Genomic DNA, 21359 nt, shown 5'->3' on the forward strand with positions numbered 1-21359 from the left:
GTGCAAAGTAGTTTGCCATCTCAGTAGGGATAATCCAGAAGCATCTCGTGCCTCTTTCCATATGTCTGCATTCAAAAGATCCATGAATACACCCTCAGGCTCCAATTTAAACTTTAAAAGCTGCTTTTAAATTTCATCCACAAACTAAAAATAAGACCTGAGCATTTCCTTCCTCTCATTAATGATTAGATCTCAACAAAAAATGCAAGTAAAGAGGGAAGTAATCCAATTATCCTCTACAGCTACAATCCTATGATGCAGGAATGGCACCTAACATTTTAAGAAACTTATCAAGATGTCAGCTCTCTTCATGATGGTGCTTAACATATTTGGTAATTTCCAACATGTTACTTTGTAAGCTCTTTGAGAATGAGACTCTGAAACACACAACAAACCCCACACGCCTGCCATAAATGTCATGCCAAAAGCGGTCAGAAAATTTATCTCAAAGAATATTTAAAATCAGGTCACTTTCAACATCAGGTAGTCCCAACTTAAGATTTGCTACCTTCACTTAAGAAGCCAGCTAAGCTATTTATTCATTAACAGGAAGCTTAGTTATTCATTTTAGCATTTAAAACAAGAGGTCTTGCTATAGGGAAGATGCACAAACAGTCACTTAACAGGAAACACATAAACCTCAGTGAATATTACAGGAAAGCTGTAATCAGGGCCATGTGTTTCCAAGCCTCCAGGCATTTGCTGCACCCCTGAATTTGGTATCCTGAGTGTTGTTTATCTGTTTTTACTTTTTAGGCAACCATATTTGCAAGTAAGCTAAGCTGAAATAACAGAACTTACTTCTAAGTAGACATGCACAGGATTGGTCTATAATTTTGCAGAGAAAAACATGAATTCAGGAGCAAACGGGAGGGAGGGAAGGAGGAAGGGAGAGAGAGAAAAGGGAAAGAGTGTGTCTAGTGACAGTTCAAATGCCAGCATATCAGCCTGGACAGCATTTCCAGCATCTGTTTCCCAGGGTTGACATGCATCCTTCAGTCTATCCTCCCACCCCACATCAGGAGAGGAGATTCCTCCTTAAAACCAAAGCCCAAAGACACAACATTGAGTAGTAAAAGCATACTGTATACAAAGCCTGAACAATAAAAAACCCTCACTCTCCCCTGTGGGAACAGCATGTTAAGTTCAAACAGGCCCCAAATAATTGCTCTTTAGAATACACTTATCAACATATCAGTGAAATTAAGCTTAGAAGATCGCTCTGGGAAATCCACAGAGATTCCTCATCACTGGGAGAATTTGTTAACAGCCAGCCAGGAATTTGGATCACTTCAAGGAATCATCTGCATGAGACTCAATTCAACATGAAGTCCCAGCATCAGTGTGACAGTCCCCCACTACTCCCGAACCACTTTTTTCCCGTGAGAAATGGAGCAGAAGCCCTCTTTATTTCTTCTTGGAGTATTCCCACCCATTGCTTGACAAGACCTGTTCTTTAAGAAGCAAACCACCATGACACCCACTGCCAATGCATGAAGACATGTTTCAGTCATGCGAACAGCTTCCACATAACTATGGAATAACTTTCACTATTTCACCTAGCAGTATGTGCTCAGAAGAAGATCTCACTACAAACAACTAGGTTTACATACAGAGGGCTGTGCAAATCAAGCATTTTACTCCCAATTGCTCAGATACCAGGGTCAATTAATTCTATCTTAACTTGTGAACAGGAATTCATTATGTATATTAGACCTATCACCTGAAATGACAAATAAAGCTACCTTTCTCAACTCCTGACGGATAATCAGTAACAAGGTAACTTGAAAGGAGAAATACATTTTTGTTTTGTTTTGAGGAAAGCCATCAAGCATAAAAAATTCTAGGTCTCTGTGCAAGATATGGCAGGATGAACGAGATAGAACTGGAAGTTTGCAGGGCAAGAACAAGAAATGCAATTAAGAGAAACAGAATTACCAGGATCCCTAAAGCCATCAGGCACTGCAGCTGAGAAATCCAAATGAAAAATGAGCACATGGTGAAAATCAGAAAACATGGTGAAAATCAGAGACCATCAAAAGATGTCTCAGAAGAAATGAAGTAAACTCTGGGTATCATGCGCTCAGGAGGTATAAGAGAATACCTACCATTCTCCAGAAAGCTAATATGGCAAGAACAGTGTAAATTATTGGGAGAACTGTTACTTCTTAGTTCAAACCCCAGTTTAGGCTCCTATTTATCAGTTGTCCTGGGACAAGTCACTCAGCCTTCGTTTCACTGCTTGTAAAAAGTAGTCACCATATAATTGCAGAAGCGGCAGGGACTTTACACACTTTGTAAAGGTATAAAATCTGTTTAAAAGATGCCACTGGGGAAAAGCCTCTTAAGATGAAATCTATCACTGTTTGTCCAGAACACATATATAATTATATCCCTTTTATTGTATTTAACAAGACAAGCAGACCCCCACTCTGTGCAGCCCCTCCACCAAGAACATAAATTTTACATCTGCCTCCTCCAACAAGGTCAAGAGCAAAAATTTCCAGGAGCCTCACCCATGTAAGCAGCTTTCTAGAACACTCCCAGGGGACTATACTGTATCACAAATAAAACTTAAGATTCCATTTCTGTTTTATCTAGGAAATAATATCTGATAAAAGGAAGGCCAGATGAATGAAGAGAAGTTGTTTGTGAATACAGTATCCACCAAGACATTTTAGCAATTTCTCTAATGCAGGTGGGGGGGGGTGGAAATCTAAATCCTGCTTTCTTTGGAAACCAGCACCAATTTAGTCACTTATACTCACCCTGTACATCTACCGGATTTTCTTTTTTAAAAAAACCGCATTACATTCCTAGACACCCATCAACCAAGCGCATGAGTTATTTCAAGCCTCAATCCAAGGCAATGCAGATTTTAAAGACTGGAACACACATTGTTAAGCAATATCATTGCACAAAAGCAGTCTACTGCCACAGTTTATACCAGGGGTCCCCAAACTACGGCCCCCGGGCCGGATGCGGCCCAATCGGCCTTCCAATCCGGCCCGCGACGACCCCCGCCGCCCGCTGCCGCCGCCCGCTCTCACAGCGCGCGGCGCAGCGGCGATCTAAAAAATCGGCAAAAAATCGCCGAAAATCCTTTGTGCGCATGCGTATGGGCCTCTCCCGACCCGGAAGAGGTCATTTCTGGTGCACTTCCGGGTCGGGGGAGGCCCATACGCATGCGCACAAGCGATTTTCGGCGATTTTTTTCCCCGCCCGTGTGCGTGTGCGCATGCGCACGGGCGCGCACTCCCCCGCCCTCCGGCCCGCTGCGCGCGCACTCCCCTACCCTCCGGCCCACCGTGCGGTCGGCGCGGTGGGCACCGGCCCGCCGCGCGGTAAGTCTGGGGACCCCTGGTTTATACACTGACCTGTTTCTCTGCATTCTGCAGGAGGTAGGAAGGGATACAGGGAGACAAGTCACACTGCCTGTCCCCGGTAGGCACCTTCAGGTGGGAGGAGGGTGGCGGCAGTATTTTATTTTTCCTGGAGTTCACCACAGCTGCAGAACCTAGACGACTTTGTTGTCTCATCACATCCTCATGCTGGAGATCACCCAAGACAACAGGGCCCTAAAGAATAAAAAAGGATATTATTCACATGTATGGTTTTTAAGACATCTGAAAGGCAGCCCTGTTCAGGGAAGTTTTTGTATTGTGTGACGTTATATTGTTCTTTTACTATTTTTTTAGGAAACCCAGTGGCATATAAATTATTATTGTTACTATTATTACTATTACTGCTGCTGCTGCTACTACTACTGAATTACTGTATATTTGTTTATTATTTATCAAAGATAGCAAAAATGGGACTGGGACTTGCAACGGTGTTTGGCTGCAGTGCCCCTACGGTAATATTTTGCTAAGCCATGCACATGAAGGATTGCACAGTTGACAGATTTTTATTCACTCAAGATCCTTCCCTTCCTGCCTCCCTAAATCTTCCATAAGCAAAAATGTTTGGTAGCAGTAGGGGGCATGCAGGATATCTGCTTTTAGATAAACTTCCTGTAGTTTTGCCTGTTAGCGCAAACAGAGCTGCAGCCAGTAAATGCCCTTAATCAGGTCCCAGACAGAAGCAGACTGACCCAGATAACCACCACTGTTTGTTTCACTGGGGCTCAGACAGCTTTCTAAATGTCCCATGTTGTCCACTTCTTCAGCACCAGTGTAAAAATATTCCATGTGTCCAGTTGCAGCTGACATGTTATAAACATAATTCTGATTGCTTTAAAATCATACAGTTGCAAGAAGAACTGAGGTGGAATTGGACCTCACAACAGGCTAAAAAATAGTAATGGCTAGCCACAAAGCCCAGCTGCAACTTGGAGCTCCAATTATACCACAGTGAGGGCCTTACCTTACAGTGTGCATTAACTGCATCACAGTCAACTTGCTCCTGAACTCCCAAAACAAACTGTGATCCAAACCTTGGTATAGTTCCTGAATAAGAGGTTAGAGAATGAAAGGGATACTTCTCAAAAGAAAACTGGCCTACCTTATTGGCACGGAGCTGCTTGTAAACATCAGTCTGCTGCCTTATACGATATTCCAAGTCAGAAACCTGAGCCTGTAGCCATGTCCATCGACATATAATGGCCGCTCTTTCCATTGCCCACTGGCGCTCTGCTAGGCGTCGTCTGAAAAACAAGCATTTGCATGTTGTTAGTACAACAACCTATGAAATCACTGGTGCCAAATTCTAGCTATTAAGACAGTTAAAACTGTTAAGGGGGGGAAATTCCAGGGTGAGAGACTACTCAACAGCCCAGCTTCTTGGGGTGCAAGTCCCCTGCAAGTCTATGCGGTCAGTAAAAGAAGGAAGTTCCAGCCAAGAAATTTGGAGCAAAACAGCAGTCAGTAGAGCATGATCTTTATTGTTGTGCAACAGGTCCCCACAGGAGTAAGAACCCCAAGCATGGGGTGACACCCTCTTTTAAAACTTCCCTCTTTCCCCCAGAATACCCTTCGAGAGGCATCATTGATACATCACCACTACATCACTATCATTTCACAAATGGGATGGGTATACAAGGGTTACACAAGTTCACACTTGGGGAATTATGGCAGGATGCCCTGTTCCTGCTGCCCACTGACTTCCTGCTTCTTGGTTCATGGAGGGAAGTGGAGCCCAAATTCACCTTTCTTTAAGGGTTAAAATGGCGTTGGAATGAGGAGAGTCAGTTAAAGTATGGATTTTCTATGAATTTATAAAGCTAGGTATCTTCCATGAGCTGTCAAGTCGAAAGGATACATTCAGGCATAATATTTGTAACATTGAAAATAACTTTAAAGATGTGCTCCCACCATGTCATTTCCGTAAGAAAACTATGGTGTTCATTACTACAGTCGTACCTCGGTTTATGAACACAATTGGTTCCGGAAGTCTGTTCATAAACTGAAGTGTTCATAAACTGAAGCGAACTTTCCCATTGAAAGTAATGGAAAGTGGATTAATCTGTTGCAGACAGTCCGCAGAGTACTTAAACTGAAGCGTTCATAAACTGAAGCGAACTTTCCCATTGAAAGTAATGGAAAGTGGATTAATCTGTTCCAGACAGGTCCACGGAGTCCTCAACCTGAAGCGTACTTAACCCGAAGCATGGGTGTAATTGGTTCCGGAAGTCTGTTCATAAACTGAAGCGAACTTTCCCATTGAAAGTAATGGAAAGTGAATTAATCCGTTCCAGATGGGTCCGCGGCGTTCGTAAACCGAAAATTCGTAAAACGAAGTGTTCATAAACCGAGGTTCCACTGTACAGAACAGTCACCATCTTAGATCTGCCTTATGTGAATTTCCTAAACCTCTGTCTGATCCAACAGGACTCTTTTTCTTAAGGGTCTATTTAGTGCTACTATTAAAGCTAAACAGAGCCTCCATTTTCAGATGAATGGCAAATGCTGGTGACATAACAGAGAGTTACTGCCTTTATGCCACTGCCTGCATGCATCTAGTTTGCCACGGTTGGAAGCAGAATGTTGAACCAGATGGAAGCTCTTTCTGATCTAGCATGCAGAAGCGACCCAAATATTTCAGTCACCTTGCTCCTATAATAAGTAAATTATAAAAGGCACCTAGATGTCTTTTTCTTTGAACAGTAAAGGCAGAATATGGGGTATCTAGCTACAAAGCACTTAGATCCACCTCCCACTTAACGTAGCAACAAGGAATAGAAAGCTAGACCCAGGCTTTTCAAGCCTTCTTTGGAATTGCAAACAAGTAAAAAAGCAACATTACTTAGCCAAAATTGTTCACTAGACTACAGACTTTTAAATCAAAATAACACATACCAAACCTGGGGGGGGGGAGGGAATGGTTGAGAATCAGTCCATAGCTTGCTTCAGTAAAAAATGACCTCAAAAAATCAAACATCCAAGAAATTTTAAATGTGGTTGTTTCCAAGCTTCCTTCATTTGGGGATCAAGTTATATCATAGCTCTTCTCCTGCATGTTACTGACTATACTACACAAAAGTAACTATAACCATGCCAACCATCTATAAAAGGGTGTGAGCATTATTTTCTTGGGGCCACAGAATACATAATTTTCTGGCTATCTATCAAGCAGGCTGCAAAACTACCCAGATAATTATTATTTTTGCTCCTCTGAAACAGTATGTACACTAATGGTGTCAAATAAAACTTAAGAATATCACACCTTCTGCATCATCAATATTCTTTAAGATGAGTAACTGTTTTATCCTGTGTAAGTAGTAATTATAAAAGGCACCTTCTGCCTAAGGATTCCAGACTTCTGGAACAATTCCTAGCTTGTTTTATTAGCCACGTACTAAAGGCATCTCTGAGCAGGGTCAGAAGGCAGAAAATACAGCCCTCCTATCACACCTGCATTGTACCGGTATTGTGTACAACTAATGAGAGGAACTGCATTTCAAGTCTTCTTGAAGATGACATGTGAATTTAACATAATTATGTATTACTGCTGTTAGGAAATTCATGGTTTGCCACTATTCAACTGTCAATTGGTATGGAGGGAGCATATCTCTCATGCCAACCTGGATGGAGAAAGTATTTTGAGGAGCAGGGGCAATACAATTGTTTTGGACATACTGCATTTCCTCCCCTCATTATGCTGTAAATGACGTAGCGTCTTGGCATACAATGTACAGTGGTACCTCTGGTTGTGAACGGGATCCATTCCGGAGGCCCGTTCACTACATGAAAAGGCCACATCCTGAAGCGCCACGTCTGCACAATCCGGCGCTTCTGCACAAAGCGCAATTTAGTGCTTCTACGCATGCGCGCACGCCAAACCTGGAAGTAACCCATTCCGGGACTTCCGGGTTCGGCACGTCCGTAACCTGAAAAGACGCCTCCTGAAGCGGATGTAACATGAGGTATGACTGTATCAAAAACTGCACCATAATCCAAGAGGGCTCTTCAGCACAGCTCATGAAACAGAACCATCAACAGAAGAGAATTAGAATAAGTACAATATGCACATTTTGTGGGTGTCCTAAAGCCATCTAATCTATGCATCTGCTCCTTTTATGAGTTAGCACTACACCTATATGGCAGGCAGCTCTTTTAGCCTATTAACATTTTATTTCCATAGCCCTGGAATGACCTCTAGGTTACCGGAACTGACTGCTAAGCCAGTTCTTCATTTTATTTGCGAGTGCTAAATCAACTAGGTCTGCAAAAGACACAGAACGATACTATAATACTGGTGATCCAGCAGAAGCGCAGTCAATACAGCCCCAATAACTACAGCTTTGTGAGCAAGAATGTGCCTCAACAGCACCCATACTTAAAACAGTCAGACCTAGCAGACTCGCTTCCACATTGGTGACTATCATAGTAGTCATATATATGATTTCACCTATCAAAAGTCTTAGATAACTGTGGAGGAACAAACAGTACAATAAGTTGCTGCATTATGCAATATTATTGATTCAAACTATGTTCACATAAGCAAATGTGAACAGAATTTGAGAGGGAATAATCAGAAGAACACATGCTAAAAAATGGCACAAGTAAATTAGGAAATGTGTATCCACAGAATTCCATCCATCTGTAAATGGCACAAGTAAACTCAGGCGCTCAAAGGCTCAGACAAGCCACATTTAATACCACTGCTGTGCCTGTCCCCCATGGCTGCAATCTGGTGCTCTTTCATCTTTTTCCTCTCAGTCACTGACATTTAGGCTGGAATCCTACACACACAACAGAAAGTAAGTCCCACTGATTTCAGCTGTGCGTAATTATGAGTAGAAACGACAAGGACAGTGCTATTTAAATTGTATAATGTATTTCTTTGTGCCAACTTTGATTTCCCAGGTATGAAAATGTTTTTCTAAATCCATCAAGCCTGAAGTTGGGGCGAGCCAACTTCAGACTTGATGGGTGTACTTTGTTTTTTCTAGAACTTTTGTGGTTCATCAACTGAAACCAGAACATCAAGTCCTAGGAGTGGGGCTTCTGTAAACTCAGAAATAAGGAGTAGACTAAGCCCAAATGTCAGAACTGGGCTCAGAAGCCTGGGACAAAGATTCACACAAATATTAATGCTAGGTTTTCCTCCATGCTTGCTTTATCAAAGAAGGCTAATTTATATTTTTCTAAGCCTCTCAGCAGCTGCTGTTGCTAAAACGTTGCAAATCACCCCAAGATCTACTAGATCTCAATCTATTTTCTGCCCAGTCCTACTCCAAAATATGAATCACTATTATTCAATCTCGAAATAGAACACATCTGAATGGTAAATAGTCTAGTAACACCTTAGAGACTAATTGGTTTATTGTGCCAGATGCGTATTGGATAGAACCTTCTGAACTGTAAGTTTACTGTAATGGAAACTATTACAATTTGGCGAGTTTACTGTAATGGAAACCAATACAATTTGACAATTTGGTACTCCCCAAATCTTTTTACTAGAAAGGATGCTCCATGAAATCCTTGAAGGACAAACAAGAACTTTATCCATACAATGTTAAAATTCTTAACAATACAATACCCGAATTAAGCAAATATATTAGGGAAGGACCATAGCTCAGGAATATAGTAATGTTTTGCATTCCGACAGTCTCTAGTTCATTCATTCTGCAGCATCTCTACAGTAGGAATGTGAAAAACCAGTCTGAAAACTTGGACAGCCACTGCCAGTCAGAGTAGGAGTGGGAAACTGCAGGCTTAAGGCTCAAATGCAGCTCTCCAAACAGGTCCCTTAGGACCCTCTCAGGTTACAACCCCTCACTAGCTCTGTTCTGTACCCTTCCTGAGTACTTTTGCCCGAACTATGAAAATACTTACTGCTTTTCCAAATGAAGAGATCCTGTGTGCACACACAGAAGCCTCTTGACTTTTGAATGGCTCCAATATTGCCTACCTCTGCAAAGGAAAAAGCTACACCCATTGTTCCACTCACTTTAACCTCTCGCCCTGCTCTCCACAAGTGCACAGCCTCTGGAAGGTTGTCCACGAGAGAATGGAGCCCTCAGACTGAATTGGTGCCCCCACCCCCAATGCAGACAATTTTGACCTAGTTGGGCCAATGACCTAACTACTGGAGTAAAGTGATCTCCTACATGCCTGTCTTTATTATTCTGGTGAACTGAAAAGAGCTTTCCAGTCAGATGGATAAACATTTCAAACACACTCAACAAAATAAAAGGTCATCTCCTTTTACCTGTAACACTCTTCCACATTTCATTATATAAAGAACTCAAACTAGGACATCGTTCCCACATCATTAAACCTTCTAATCAGCCAGATAAGATGTAGATAAGGAGAATTCTGAACCTTCAGAGGCGCAAATAAAAGCCAATGCACTGTGCCTGAAAATTAAACTAAGGTTAACGAACCGCATAAACGAAAACAGAAATCCGGGGGGGGGGGGGGGGATGGTTCATCTGTTCCTGTAAACCCTGGGACCCTGTCTCTTTTACACAGGAAGATATTATTTTCCTAACATCATCATTGCACAGGCTGAATTTAGGCCGTTTTGCACACAATCCTCCCACCCAACCCCAAGCAACAAATGCCTAAGATCATTAACTCTGGTATCTGTGGGGGAGGCCACTTCTCTGCTATATTAAAAAAGAAAGCAGCAGCAAACGTTCGTTTTTAAGTAATCTGCTTTTTGCTCATAAAAGAAGTCCCTCTTCTCCCTGTCTCTCTTCAGAGTGAAGACCAGGCTAGTAAACAATAGAAAGCAAAGAGTAAGGCTACCATAACTTCCATCATAGAGCTTCAAAATGCTGATGACAACGTAGTGTGTGCACACTCGCAGGATAACCTCCAAACCATCCTAAATACCTTCACAGCTTACGTAAAAGCTTGGTATTGCTCAATATAAAAATAAAAACAAGGTGCTGCACCAACAAGCACAAAACAACCCCTCTGCAGCACCACAAATCCAACTTAACGGTGTAATGTTGGAAAGTGTTGATCACTTTTCCTACCTGGGCAGTTATCTCTCCACAAGTGCCATCTATGCAGAAATCCAGCATCGCCTGAGCTCTGCAAATGCAGCTTTCTCCCAATTGAAGCACAGGAGTGTTTGAGGATCAAGACATCCACAGAGAAACCAAAATGCTTGTTTACAAAGCTATTGCACCATCAACTTTACTGTACACTTGTGAAACATGGACCACTTATAAACTCCAACTCCTCAGAAGATTCCATCAATGGTGTCTCTGAAAAAATGTACCGGTACGTATCACTTGGGAAGACAGGCTGGAAGTGCACTGGAAGAAGCAAACATCATCAGTGTTGAAGCAATGATTCTTCAACATCATCTTCGTTGGATTGGTCATGTTCAGATGCCTTATTGTCTTCCAAAGCAACTACTCTATTCCCAACTTAAAAATGGAAATTGAAATACCGGTGAACAACAAGAGAGGTTTAAAGACACTCTCAAGGCAAATCTTTTTAAAATGCAGTATAAGCATGGATAATTGGGAAACACCGGCCTGTGAGTGCTCCAATTAGAGAACAGCCTCTACCAAAGGCATCATGGACTTTAAAGAAGCAGGAACTCAGGACAAAAGGCAGAAATGAGCTAAGAGGAAGCCACGTGTGGCAAATCCTCATTGTGATCAACTCCCACCCAGAAACCTATGTCCTCACTGTGGAAGGACGTGTGGATCCAGAACTGGCCTCCACAACCACTTACATACACCACATTAAGACAATCTTACTCAGCTACGAATGATCACCAAAGAAGAAGTAACTGCTGGATAGTATGGGGGGGTGCTTATTGACAAGGATAGCAAAATGCTATTTCATTATCACTTCTCAGATGAGACAGACAATTTATTTCTGGTGTTTCAAGAGGAAGCCTAACCCTCAAGAGCTGACTAGCATGGAAGCTGCAGGGAAAGGGGAATGGCTGAAAACAGCCTCTCCCCATTCCACTGAAGGATGCATACAATCAACTGAATGTCACTTACTGGATATTACCACCCAAAGCAAGCAGAGTATGGCACCCACCCCAGCTTCTTACTCACCACATTTCTATTTCAAAACAGAACTTATTTGCCCACCCCAAATACTGAAGCAGCTCTCTGGAGTTGCTTGTTCTTTGACCAAGGAATGGGACCAGGCTGATCTTTCCCCAACCGTGGTGATCTTCTCAATGGCCATTTCGTCTTCTGAAGAAGGACAGAGTATACTTCCCTTCTGCTCAAAAACCTCAACTCTCTAGTTACTAAACATGAAAGCATTCCATGTAGTTTCATCAGCTATTCCATTAGCTCTGCTGGGTGTCTAGATGCCTTTTGTCTCTGCTTGTCCCACATCCGTCACCTCGTTCAGATTCCCTTAATGGTTTCCATCCCAAGTGGTTGAACTGTAATTTTAAGAACTGGTGCCAGCATTTCCTTTTTTCTCCTTTCTTCCCACCAATTTTTCTGTAGTCGGGGGTCATCAGAGCCTATCTATCATGCAGCGTTTCACTAACCTGATTAGCAGTAATTATGGCTGGAAGTGAACAGCATCCTCCAGTATTGTCAGCCTCTCGCTAACCTGTCCTGAACATAATTTTACTTCCTTAGTTTAAAAGTAGTCAAGGAAAATTATGAAACAAAGCAAGTATATCCAGAATGAGATCTAAAAGAAAAAATTAAGCTCAAATTAAAAATGGGACTGGCAATACACAAATCGTTATTCTATTTTGTAACCCAATGTAGTTTTTTTTCCCTGTGCAGGCATCCAGTTGCCAGAAATGTTCCTAGAAAACAGTTTTCTGTGAACTGTAACACTAAATACAGGTTAAGACAAACAAACCTTTTCACTTTCTGTAATGACTCACTCCGAGTGATACAACAGACTTCCACAAGGACATGAAAAACTCAATTCAGATTACAGCAGCTTCTAAATTGGTAAACAGCAAATAAATACACCTTTAAATGGAGCAAGCCAGAAATGTGATTTGGAATTTTAGCTGCTTTGCAACTTCCTAGACTGACGGTTTAAGATTTGGACTGTATCTTAACTGTAATACATGGGTTGCCTTTTCTACATTTTTGGCTCCTTAGGCTTATGACATACTTGTCCTTCGTCATCTAATTCTCTTGTTGACCTATCTGCATTTCTTTTTACATCTGCACACAGTGGCTTACTTTAAATAATGGAATTTCTATTATACCTTTCTAAATTTCAATCAAAGTGGCTTACAAATAAAGAAAAAGCAAAAAGAGTTTTGAAGTAGTGATACATCCTTAAAAGCAATACAGTATCCTGAAAGGGTCTGCTGAAATGCAAGTTTCACTTCTCACATAAAACTGAGCAACAGTACAGCCTAACTTACTTCTGGGTGCCAAAAATAAAACAGCCCACTCTCTGGTGCCCACTTGGTGACCCATCAGATTCCAGGCGATAGGGGGAGGCAGCAGAGCCTCTTGAAAGTAAGTTTCTGGGGAGGCGCATAAGTCATTCCTAAGTGATTCCTCTGGTCTCAGATCTCTAGAACTTTAAAAGCTCAAAAACAGCATTTTGAACTGACCCCGGAAGCCAACTGCTAACCACTGCACCTACCGTGTTTCTCCAAAAATAAGACACTGTCTTATATTTATTTTTCCTCAAAAAACCACACGGTGGCTTATTTTCAGGGGATGTCTTATTTTTTTATATATTAAGTATGGTACAGTTTAACCTACAAGGTTAAACTGCCCATCACTATGGCTTATTTTCGGGGTATGGCTTATTTTCCGAGAAACACGGTAGTAAAGGGTCTGTTTCTCAGGATACATGGCTATGCTTTGCTTATGTTAATCACCTTATGTTTGCTTATATTAAAGGTAAAGGTACCCCTGACTGTTAGGTCCAGTCGCAGACGACTCTGGGGTTGCGGCGCTCATCTCGCTTTACTGGCTGAGGAAGCCGGCGTACAGCTTCCAGGTCATGTGGCCAGCGTGACTAAGTTGCTTCTGGCGAACCAGAGCAACACACAGAAACGCCGTTTACCTTCCCGCCGGAGCAGTACCTATTTATCTACTTGCACTTTGGCGTGCTTTCGAACTGCTAGGTGGGCAGCAGCTGGGACCGAACAACGGGAGCTCACCCCGTCACAGGGATCGGCAAGCCCTAGGATCAGTGGTTTAGACCACAGCACCACACGCGTCCCCTAATATAAGGTCCCAGGTTCAATCCGACCCAGACCTGGACCATCCTCTGAGGCCCTTCTTTGTGTGCCCACTTCGTACCCCCTCCACTCCTGGATGCACCAAGAGCAACCAACTTAAGAGATGTGAAGGCCTGGGGGGAGGGGAAGGGAAGGTTTTTCCTGGGTCTTCGTATCTCTAAATCACAAAGTGTTTTCTTATCCTGTTATCCAAACAGAGGCTCATGGTTTGTTTCTCTCCAAACCATGATTGGCAGCCAAGCTTCATTCTTTGCTTCCCACAAACCACAAACCGCATTCAGATGATAGCAGTGGGGGAGGAACAAAGCAGGTAACCAGCACACTACTCATTCATGCTCAACCGTAGCTAAACATGAATACAACGTGCAGACATAACCACTAAGAGCATATCCTGCTACACACAAAGGGATATGCTTTTAAGTTAGAAGCAGTGAATGACTGCAGAATATATAACCTGAAACAATAATATTCTCTAGCTGCTCTGATAAGATATCGAGAAATGTAACTTGCTGTAGAAGAATTAATCCCATTACTCCAAAGAAACACACTTTTACTGTACAGAAGCAAGCTCTGGGAACCACAACAAACTGGAACATAATAAAAAGGTGGATAGTAACTTAGCTGCAAGTAACTTCTATATGCTATATAGATTATTTTTTCAAGACCTTTATTTATAAAGCACCAACTATTGTACTGGATGCTGTATAAATTAAGAACTTTGCTTCAAGGCTAATTCCCAGCCTACTAAAATGAAACTAATAGTCCAGTTTAATATCATTGAAGAGATAATGTGCAGCGGAACAAAGGAAACTCCCATGTCAGACCATATTGGTCTATGTAGCTCAGGACTGTTCACACTGATGACAGTGGCTCTTCAGACTTTCAGAAATGAACCTTTCTCAGCCCTCCTTGGAGATGCTGCGGACTGAATCTGGGACCTACTCTAGGCAAAGAAAATGTGCTGTACCACTGAGATATGGAGCTTGCCGTTTCAGGCTGAAATAAATCAGGCCAGGCTTGTAGTCAGAATACTGAGCTTCTGTGCCCCTGAGTGGCAAAATATATGAGTCCAAGACACTTAACCCAAATAAGTTTAACAGGAAGGTGCTTTGTGCAACTAAAGCTGCAAAAGCAGAAACTACTTCCTCAAATTTGTCTATCTTCTTCAGCCAAAACATCAACACATTAATAATTGCTAATACAGTAGTTAAATGACTTCTAAAGAATTTTGTTTGTACACACACACACACATGCTGTTTCAATTTCTTGGGGTTTTAAAATCAACACAGGAGCCTTATGAGACATTGAATTTCGAGTTAACAATGTACTCACTGCCACCAAGGTATCCCAGGTTCAAACTCAGTATGTGTACACTACGCATTACTTGCCATCAGGACACATCAAACTCAAATCACTGGGCCAAACACAAGCTTTTCCCACCACTTTTGAAGCATCAACCTTTTCCAAGGACACTTATTTTTGCTTAGTTGTATGATTATTTTGAGTCTCTCACATGTGGACGCTGCTCAGGTATAGATGATTAAGGTTCTCACAAAAGAGAGAGGATGCCACAAATGCCCTTTCTTTCCTCTGGAACAGACACCTGCCAGATTAATATGTCACACTACACCTACACACATGAAACCCTGAAGTGTGCAAAAAATTACTTTCTGAAGCTGTGGCATTTGATAACCCATCTCTGTCCTGTGCAAAGACTTCAGTTGACAATCAGATCATCATCATTATAGAGCAGTTAAGTTCCAAAAATTCACCACCCTGGGCAAACATAATAAACAAATAGAAAGAAAGTAGAATTCATACCTGGGAGACCCTGATTCTAATCAACTACTATCACTGCTACCAAGTACGTGTTATTCATTATACTGATTGACTTTGTCTTGAGGGGTTATTGATCATGCAAACTATCATTAACTTGTTTAGTGCCTGATCAGTTTAGTGCCTGCTGCAATGACAAGAGGAAAGAACTCTTAGTAAGGTGTGTGCTGTTGGATTTCCTCTCTTTCGATTCAAGGAACATGCAAGGAAAGGATTGGAATCTTCCAGTGGGCTCACTAACTATACCTTTTCTATGTACTCTAGTTACCTAATTATTATAATGCACTCTTCATGATGCTAGCCTTAAGGGTGTTCTGAAGCTTCAACTGATACAGAACAATACAGTGGTAGCTCTGGTTAAGAACTTAATTCGTTCTGGAGGTCCATTCTTAACCTGAAACTGTTCTTAACCTGAGATACCACTTTAGCTAATGGGGCCTCCCGCCACCGCTGCACCACCACCGCACGATTTCTGTTCTCATCCTGAAGCAAAGTTCTTAACCTGAGGTACTATTTCTGGGTTAGTGGAGCCTGTAACCTGAAGCATCTGTAACCCGAGGTACCACTGTACAAGCAAGTTGCTCATTCAACTTGGTCAGTCAGTAACTCAAATTCTGCTTGATTTACAATAAGCTAAAAAAAGAAGAAGTAGGTAATCTATTTAAATTGCTTGTATTCTTTATTTCTGAATCACCTATAACCAAGATTCTCTGCACAATGCACTGTAATAAAGCCAATAATTAACTAGAAAACTCTTAACACAGCACACAGGTAAGCTACGGAATTCGCTACCACACAATCTTGCAATTGCCACCAATTTGGATGGGTTTAAAAGAGGTTTGCACAAATTCACAGGCTATCATTGGCTGCCAGCCATTATGGCTGTATATTGCCTCTGGTATCGGAAACTATATGCCTCTGAATACCAATTGCTGGAAATCACAAGTGGGGAGAGTGCTATGTGTTAGTGCACTGTTTGCTGGCTTCCCACAAGCCTCCGAGAACAGGATGTTGGGCTAGATGGGGCTCTGGTATGATCCAGCAGGGCTCTTAAGGTTGTTATGCAACACAGAAGCTTGCCTTATACAGAGTCAGACCACTGGCCAATCTAGTTCAACATTGCCTATACTGAGCAAAGAAGATGGTCTACCACACATGTTATCCTGTAAACTCTGGTCATCAGCAGCCCAGACACTCATATGCAGCAGAGCCTTTTCAATTGTGATGCTAAGTCAACACTGTAGAATGTCCTCCCAAGGCAGGTCCACTTGGTAGAGTCTATAGCAGGGGTTCCCAAACTAAGGCCTGGGGGCCGGTTGCGGCCCAATTACCTTCTAAATCCGGCCCACGGACAGTCTGGGAATCAGCATGTTTTTACATGAGTAGAATGTGTCCTTTTATTTAAAATGCATCTCTGGGTTATTTGTGGGGCATAGGAATTGCTTCATATTTTCCCCCAAAATATAGTCCGCCCCCCCACAAGGTCTGAGAGACAGTGGACCGGCCCCCTGCTGAAAAAGTTTGCTGACCCCTGGTCTATAGCTTCAAATGATAAGTGAAAATCTGGCTTTTCCCTGCCCGTCATTCGTACTGGATTGATAACTGCAGCTGTGCTTATTTTATTTTATTTTATGGTGCTTGTTATTTCTTTATTAGCCACAAGTGTTAGTGAAGAAGAAGAGGAGGAGGAGTTTGGATTTGATATCCCGCTTTATCACTACCTGAAGGAGTCTCCAAGCAGCTAACATTCTCCTTTCCCTTCCTCCCCCACAGCAAACACTCTGTGAGGTGAGTGGGGCTGAGAGACTTCAAAGAAGTGTGACTAGCCCAAGGTCACCCAGCAGCTACATGTGGAGGGAGCAGACTCGAAAATGGTTCACCAGATTACGAGTCTACTGCTCTTAACCACTACACCACCCCAGACACTTGACCAAGAACGACCAACTTTCTTGAAAAACTCCAACACTCCAAAAAACTCAAGCAGGCAAGGTTCCATGCAAAGAGTTTTCCAATTCCTTCAAGAATGTGAACAAAGGAATTTTATCTGAAATACCCAGAAAATATTGTTCTCTGAAGCATGGGCTTCCATTGGGACAGGGGAGGGAAAAGAGGATATTAAGAACCATAATGCCAATATTTCACTTTTTTAAAACCTGCGATATGGTGCAAAATGTGCAGGGATTGGTGTTATTTTTTGTGAGAAACTAACCTGCTCACTGCTACACTCTGGAAAAATTACTACAGACACCCCGACTGTGAAGGTTTCCTATGTAACCTATGCCAGTGTTTCTCAACCTTTTTTGGGCCACGGCACACTTGTTCCATGAAAAAAATCACGAGGCACACCACCATTAAAAAAGTTTAAAAATTTAACTCTGTGCCGCCCTATATTGACTATATAATTATGACTGTAATTTAACCCATGTGCAACTGTACTTCGTGCCTATTTTATAGTTTTGTTTTTCATTGTTTAATTTCCATCAGCTGTCATAACTGTTCTGTTTTATATACATGATCAGAAGGTCGGCGGTTCAAATCCCTGTGGCGGGGTGAGCTCCCGTTGTCGGTCCCAGCTCCTGCCAACCTAGCAGTTCGAAAGCACATCAAAATGCAAGTAGATAAATAGGAAGGTAAGGTAAACGGCATTTCCATGTGCTGCTCTGGTTTGCCAGGAGCGGCTTTGTCATGCTGGCCACATGACCTGGAAGCTATATGCCGGCTCCCTCGGCCAATAATGCGAGATGAGCGCGCAACCCCAGAGTCGGTCACGACTGGACCTAATGGTCAGGGGTCCCTTTACCTTTACCTTTAGGCCCCCTATTAAGTAGGAAGGAGGAAATTAATCTCACTCCCGCCGCCCCATGGGAGGGGTGAAGCCTTCAGACCCCCAATTCTCCTCTCCCGCGGCCCGAAGTGGTACAGTCCAGGCAAGGCTCTGCCTGCCCCCGGATTACAAGGGTGCGCGCACTTCCAGGGGAGCTGCGGGGCAGCTCAAAGGCGAAAGGTTACCTTGGCTGCTGCTTGCGAGTAATTCCGGACCGCGAAGCCCAGCGTCCGCCGTGCAGCCATGGCGAAGGACGGGCGAAAGAGGCAGGGGAGGCGGAGCAACCTCGATGCGGCTTAAGGGAGGCCGGCGGCGGATCTGGAGCGCGCCTCCCTAGGGGGCCTCCCTAGACTCTAAAACCACCCTCCAGTCGTTTGCACTGAGCTTTGGGAAAGAGGAGAAATATTGCTTTCCGGTGGGTTAGTGGCCGCCAGGCACGCGACAATGCAAAACGCCCTTCTCGTCGCCGCACGAAGCCGCACACCAGCCAGCGTCTCGCGGCACACTAGTGTGCCGCGGAACAGCGGTTGAGAAACGCTGACCTATGCTATCCCCCAAATCTTGTTCTCTGAAGGCAGGAGCTGCAAATTCTGGGTAATAATCTTAGATAATTTATATTACTGCCGGTTGTATAAACTAGTCTGTAGTGACATGCAGTATATTGTCTTTTACGTTCAGTTTCATTGTTTCCAAAGCATGAACAGAACCAGTACTCTTTCACAAAGGTTGCTGCAATGACTTACTTAGACCATTTCACCATGTGGGAACTGCTTCCCAACCATAAGAAACAACAGCAAGTGCCATGTGACTATTGCACTACTTCTCATGCCAATGTTGCCCTGTCTCTCAAAACACACGATTCGGTTGGCATGGGAAATAACTGCATCATTTGCTTGGCCCACATAATTGTCTATTTCAATCTTATCATCTTGCTCAGTTGTTTTTCCCCCACCAGCTTTTGTTTCTAGCATTTTAACTGTTTTTCTTGTTAGTCACTCAAGCAGCATTCGGGAAGGAAAGCACAGTACAGACAATAACACACAAGGAAGTCTCCTACAGACATTACCAAAGCAACCTGAAACCCAGCCACAAAAGAAGTGATCGTAATTAAGGACCGGCTCCGAATTCCTTACCTGCATGCAGGTCAAGGCTGCCACTGAGCCGATAGATTCTTTCTTTCTCTCTTTCTTTCTTTCTTTTTCTTACCCCGCCCCTTACACCAAGTAGCTCAAGGCATGGCATTTCGTTGCTCCATTTTATCCACACAACAACCCTGTGTCTTAGTTCAGGCATGACTCACCCATGGTTACCAAGTTACCTTCACATCTGAGGGGGAATTTGAACCAGGGCCTTCCCCATCCTTATCTGATATGTTAAGTGGTATACAGCCCTGTGCTGCCTTTGAACATTCCGGTGGTGGCTGGAGGAACCGGAGTTCGACTCCTACCCCTTCTGTGCACGTGGAAACCACTACTCACTGCGGTAGCATCCCAAGCACATGGCGGCTTCAACGCGTGATCCACACAGCATATGGCCACAACGCCTCCCACAACCGGCCAGAAATGCAGGAAAAGAGGGAGGCGTTGCGCAAGAGTTGCCTCAGCCCTTGGCCAGGGACTTCTGGCGCGAGGAGCAAGCTAGGCGCAGCCCCAAAGGGAGCTCCTCAGGCTCCCCATCTGTGCAACGGGAACAAGGGCGGCCTGCCTCACAGGGTTGCTGTGAGGAGGAACCCCCCCCTTGGGAAATGAGGGAGGAAGTTGAAGCGGGCGCCTTCTGTTTCCTCCAAGGCGGCCGCCGGCGCCTCCCGCCCAGCCCGACTGCGCCTCCCCGGGCAACTCACCCCACGTTGGCGGGGCGCTCCGTCGGCGGCGGCTCGGCGCTCTCGCTGTCCGAGGCCGAGGAGCAGGAGGAGGCCGAGGACGACGACGACCCCGAGGAAGCGGACGAGGCTGAGCAGGCGCTGGCGCTGTCGGTGGCGTCCGAGTCGCAGGCACGTTGGGCGGCGCGGAGGCGGGCGGTGGCGGAGGCGGCCAGCTGCCGCAGCTCCGGGCCCAGCGCGGGCGGCGGCGGAGGAGGCGGCGGCGCCTCGGAGCCCGCCCGCCCGGCCACGCTCCGCGCCAGCCCGGCCAGCTGCTGCCGGACGTGCCGCTCCACCTGCCGGGCCTGCAGCGCCCGCAGGCGGCGGCACAGGCTCCGCGCCCGACCCCACAGAGAGGCCTGCCGGGCCTGCGCTTCCGCCTGGCGTTGCCGGCGACTCTGGGGCCGCCACGGCGGGCCGCTCGCCTCAGGCGCAGCCGCCGCCATGGCGGGCCCGGTCGCAGCAGCAGCAGCAGCCGCCGTCGCCATGAAGGGAGCCGTCGCCTCGGGGCAGGCCGCTCCGCCTCAGCAGCCGCCGCCTCAGCACCTCAGGGCGGTCCGGGACTCTCCATGGACTCCCGGCCGGGACAATACGAGCTCGCCCGAGACGGCGCGCGCGCGCCCGGCCGAGATATTTCCCTCCCAGCCCGCGCCTCAGCCGCGGCGCACGCATGCGCGTAGAAGCGGGCCGTCGCAGCAAGCCCTCTCGTCTCTCTCCTCTCTCTCGAGCGCGCGCGCCAAACACTCGAGTTGCTGACAGAGCGCTGCCGCCGCAGCCGATAGGGGGCGGTCGCCGCCGTCTGCGCGTGCGTCCCGCAGCCTCTTTTTCTCCCCCCACCCACTGCTCGCCATCTTATTACCACGTGAGCACAGGGCTTTGCTACTACAGTACTCTTGCGCCAACGCGCGACCCTCCCATTTCGTGCTGCGTGCTCCGCTCTTCCGAGGCAGGAGTTGGAGGGGGGAAGAGAAGCTCGAGGGAGACGCATGCGCACAATCGTGGCCATGCGCGCCCAGCCTTAACCCATGCGTTTCCAGCGAGCGCCTGCGCAGTAGCCGCCACAATTACAAATCAACGCAGGTGCCTTGAATCCCGTTGCTACGCGTCCTGGGCTGCATTCTCACGAGCATGTTTTCTAGTTCCAGGCATGCCTGATTTCAAACCACAGCTTAACAAAACACGAAGCTCCAGCGTCTCCCAGATGTGCACAACAGGCAGGAATTCAGCAGG

At 45.0% G+C, this 21359-nt stretch overlaps 1 protein-coding gene across 4 annotated transcripts in view; it reads right to left on the reverse strand.

Moving 5' to 3' along the window:
* LOC118092061 (KAT8 regulatory NSL complex subunit 1) overlaps positions 1–21359 on the reverse strand; it is a 55081-nt gene that overhangs the window by 31379 nt on the left and 2343 nt on the right. For 2 of the 4 annotated variants that reach the window (XM_088653974.1, XM_060281043.2), the window contains exons 4-5: positions 4504–4645; positions 3378–3578 (exon numbers count right to left, since the gene is read on the reverse strand). In XM_088653974.1, the coding sequence (XP_088510100.1) occupies positions 3378–3578; positions 4504–4645 (343 nt within the window). Of the gene's footprint in view, positions 1–3377; positions 3579–4503; positions 4646–20111; positions 20744–21359 lie in introns of those variants that run through there. The other 2 variants (XM_060281041.2, XM_060281042.2) reach the window with 2 other exon arrangements.

This window comes from Zootoca vivipara, chromosome 11, assembly GCF_965207765.1.
Source record: "Zootoca vivipara chromosome 11, rZooViv2.hap1.1, whole genome shotgun sequence".
NCBI lineage: Eukaryota > Metazoa > Chordata > Lepidosauria > Squamata > Lacertidae > Zootoca > Zootoca vivipara.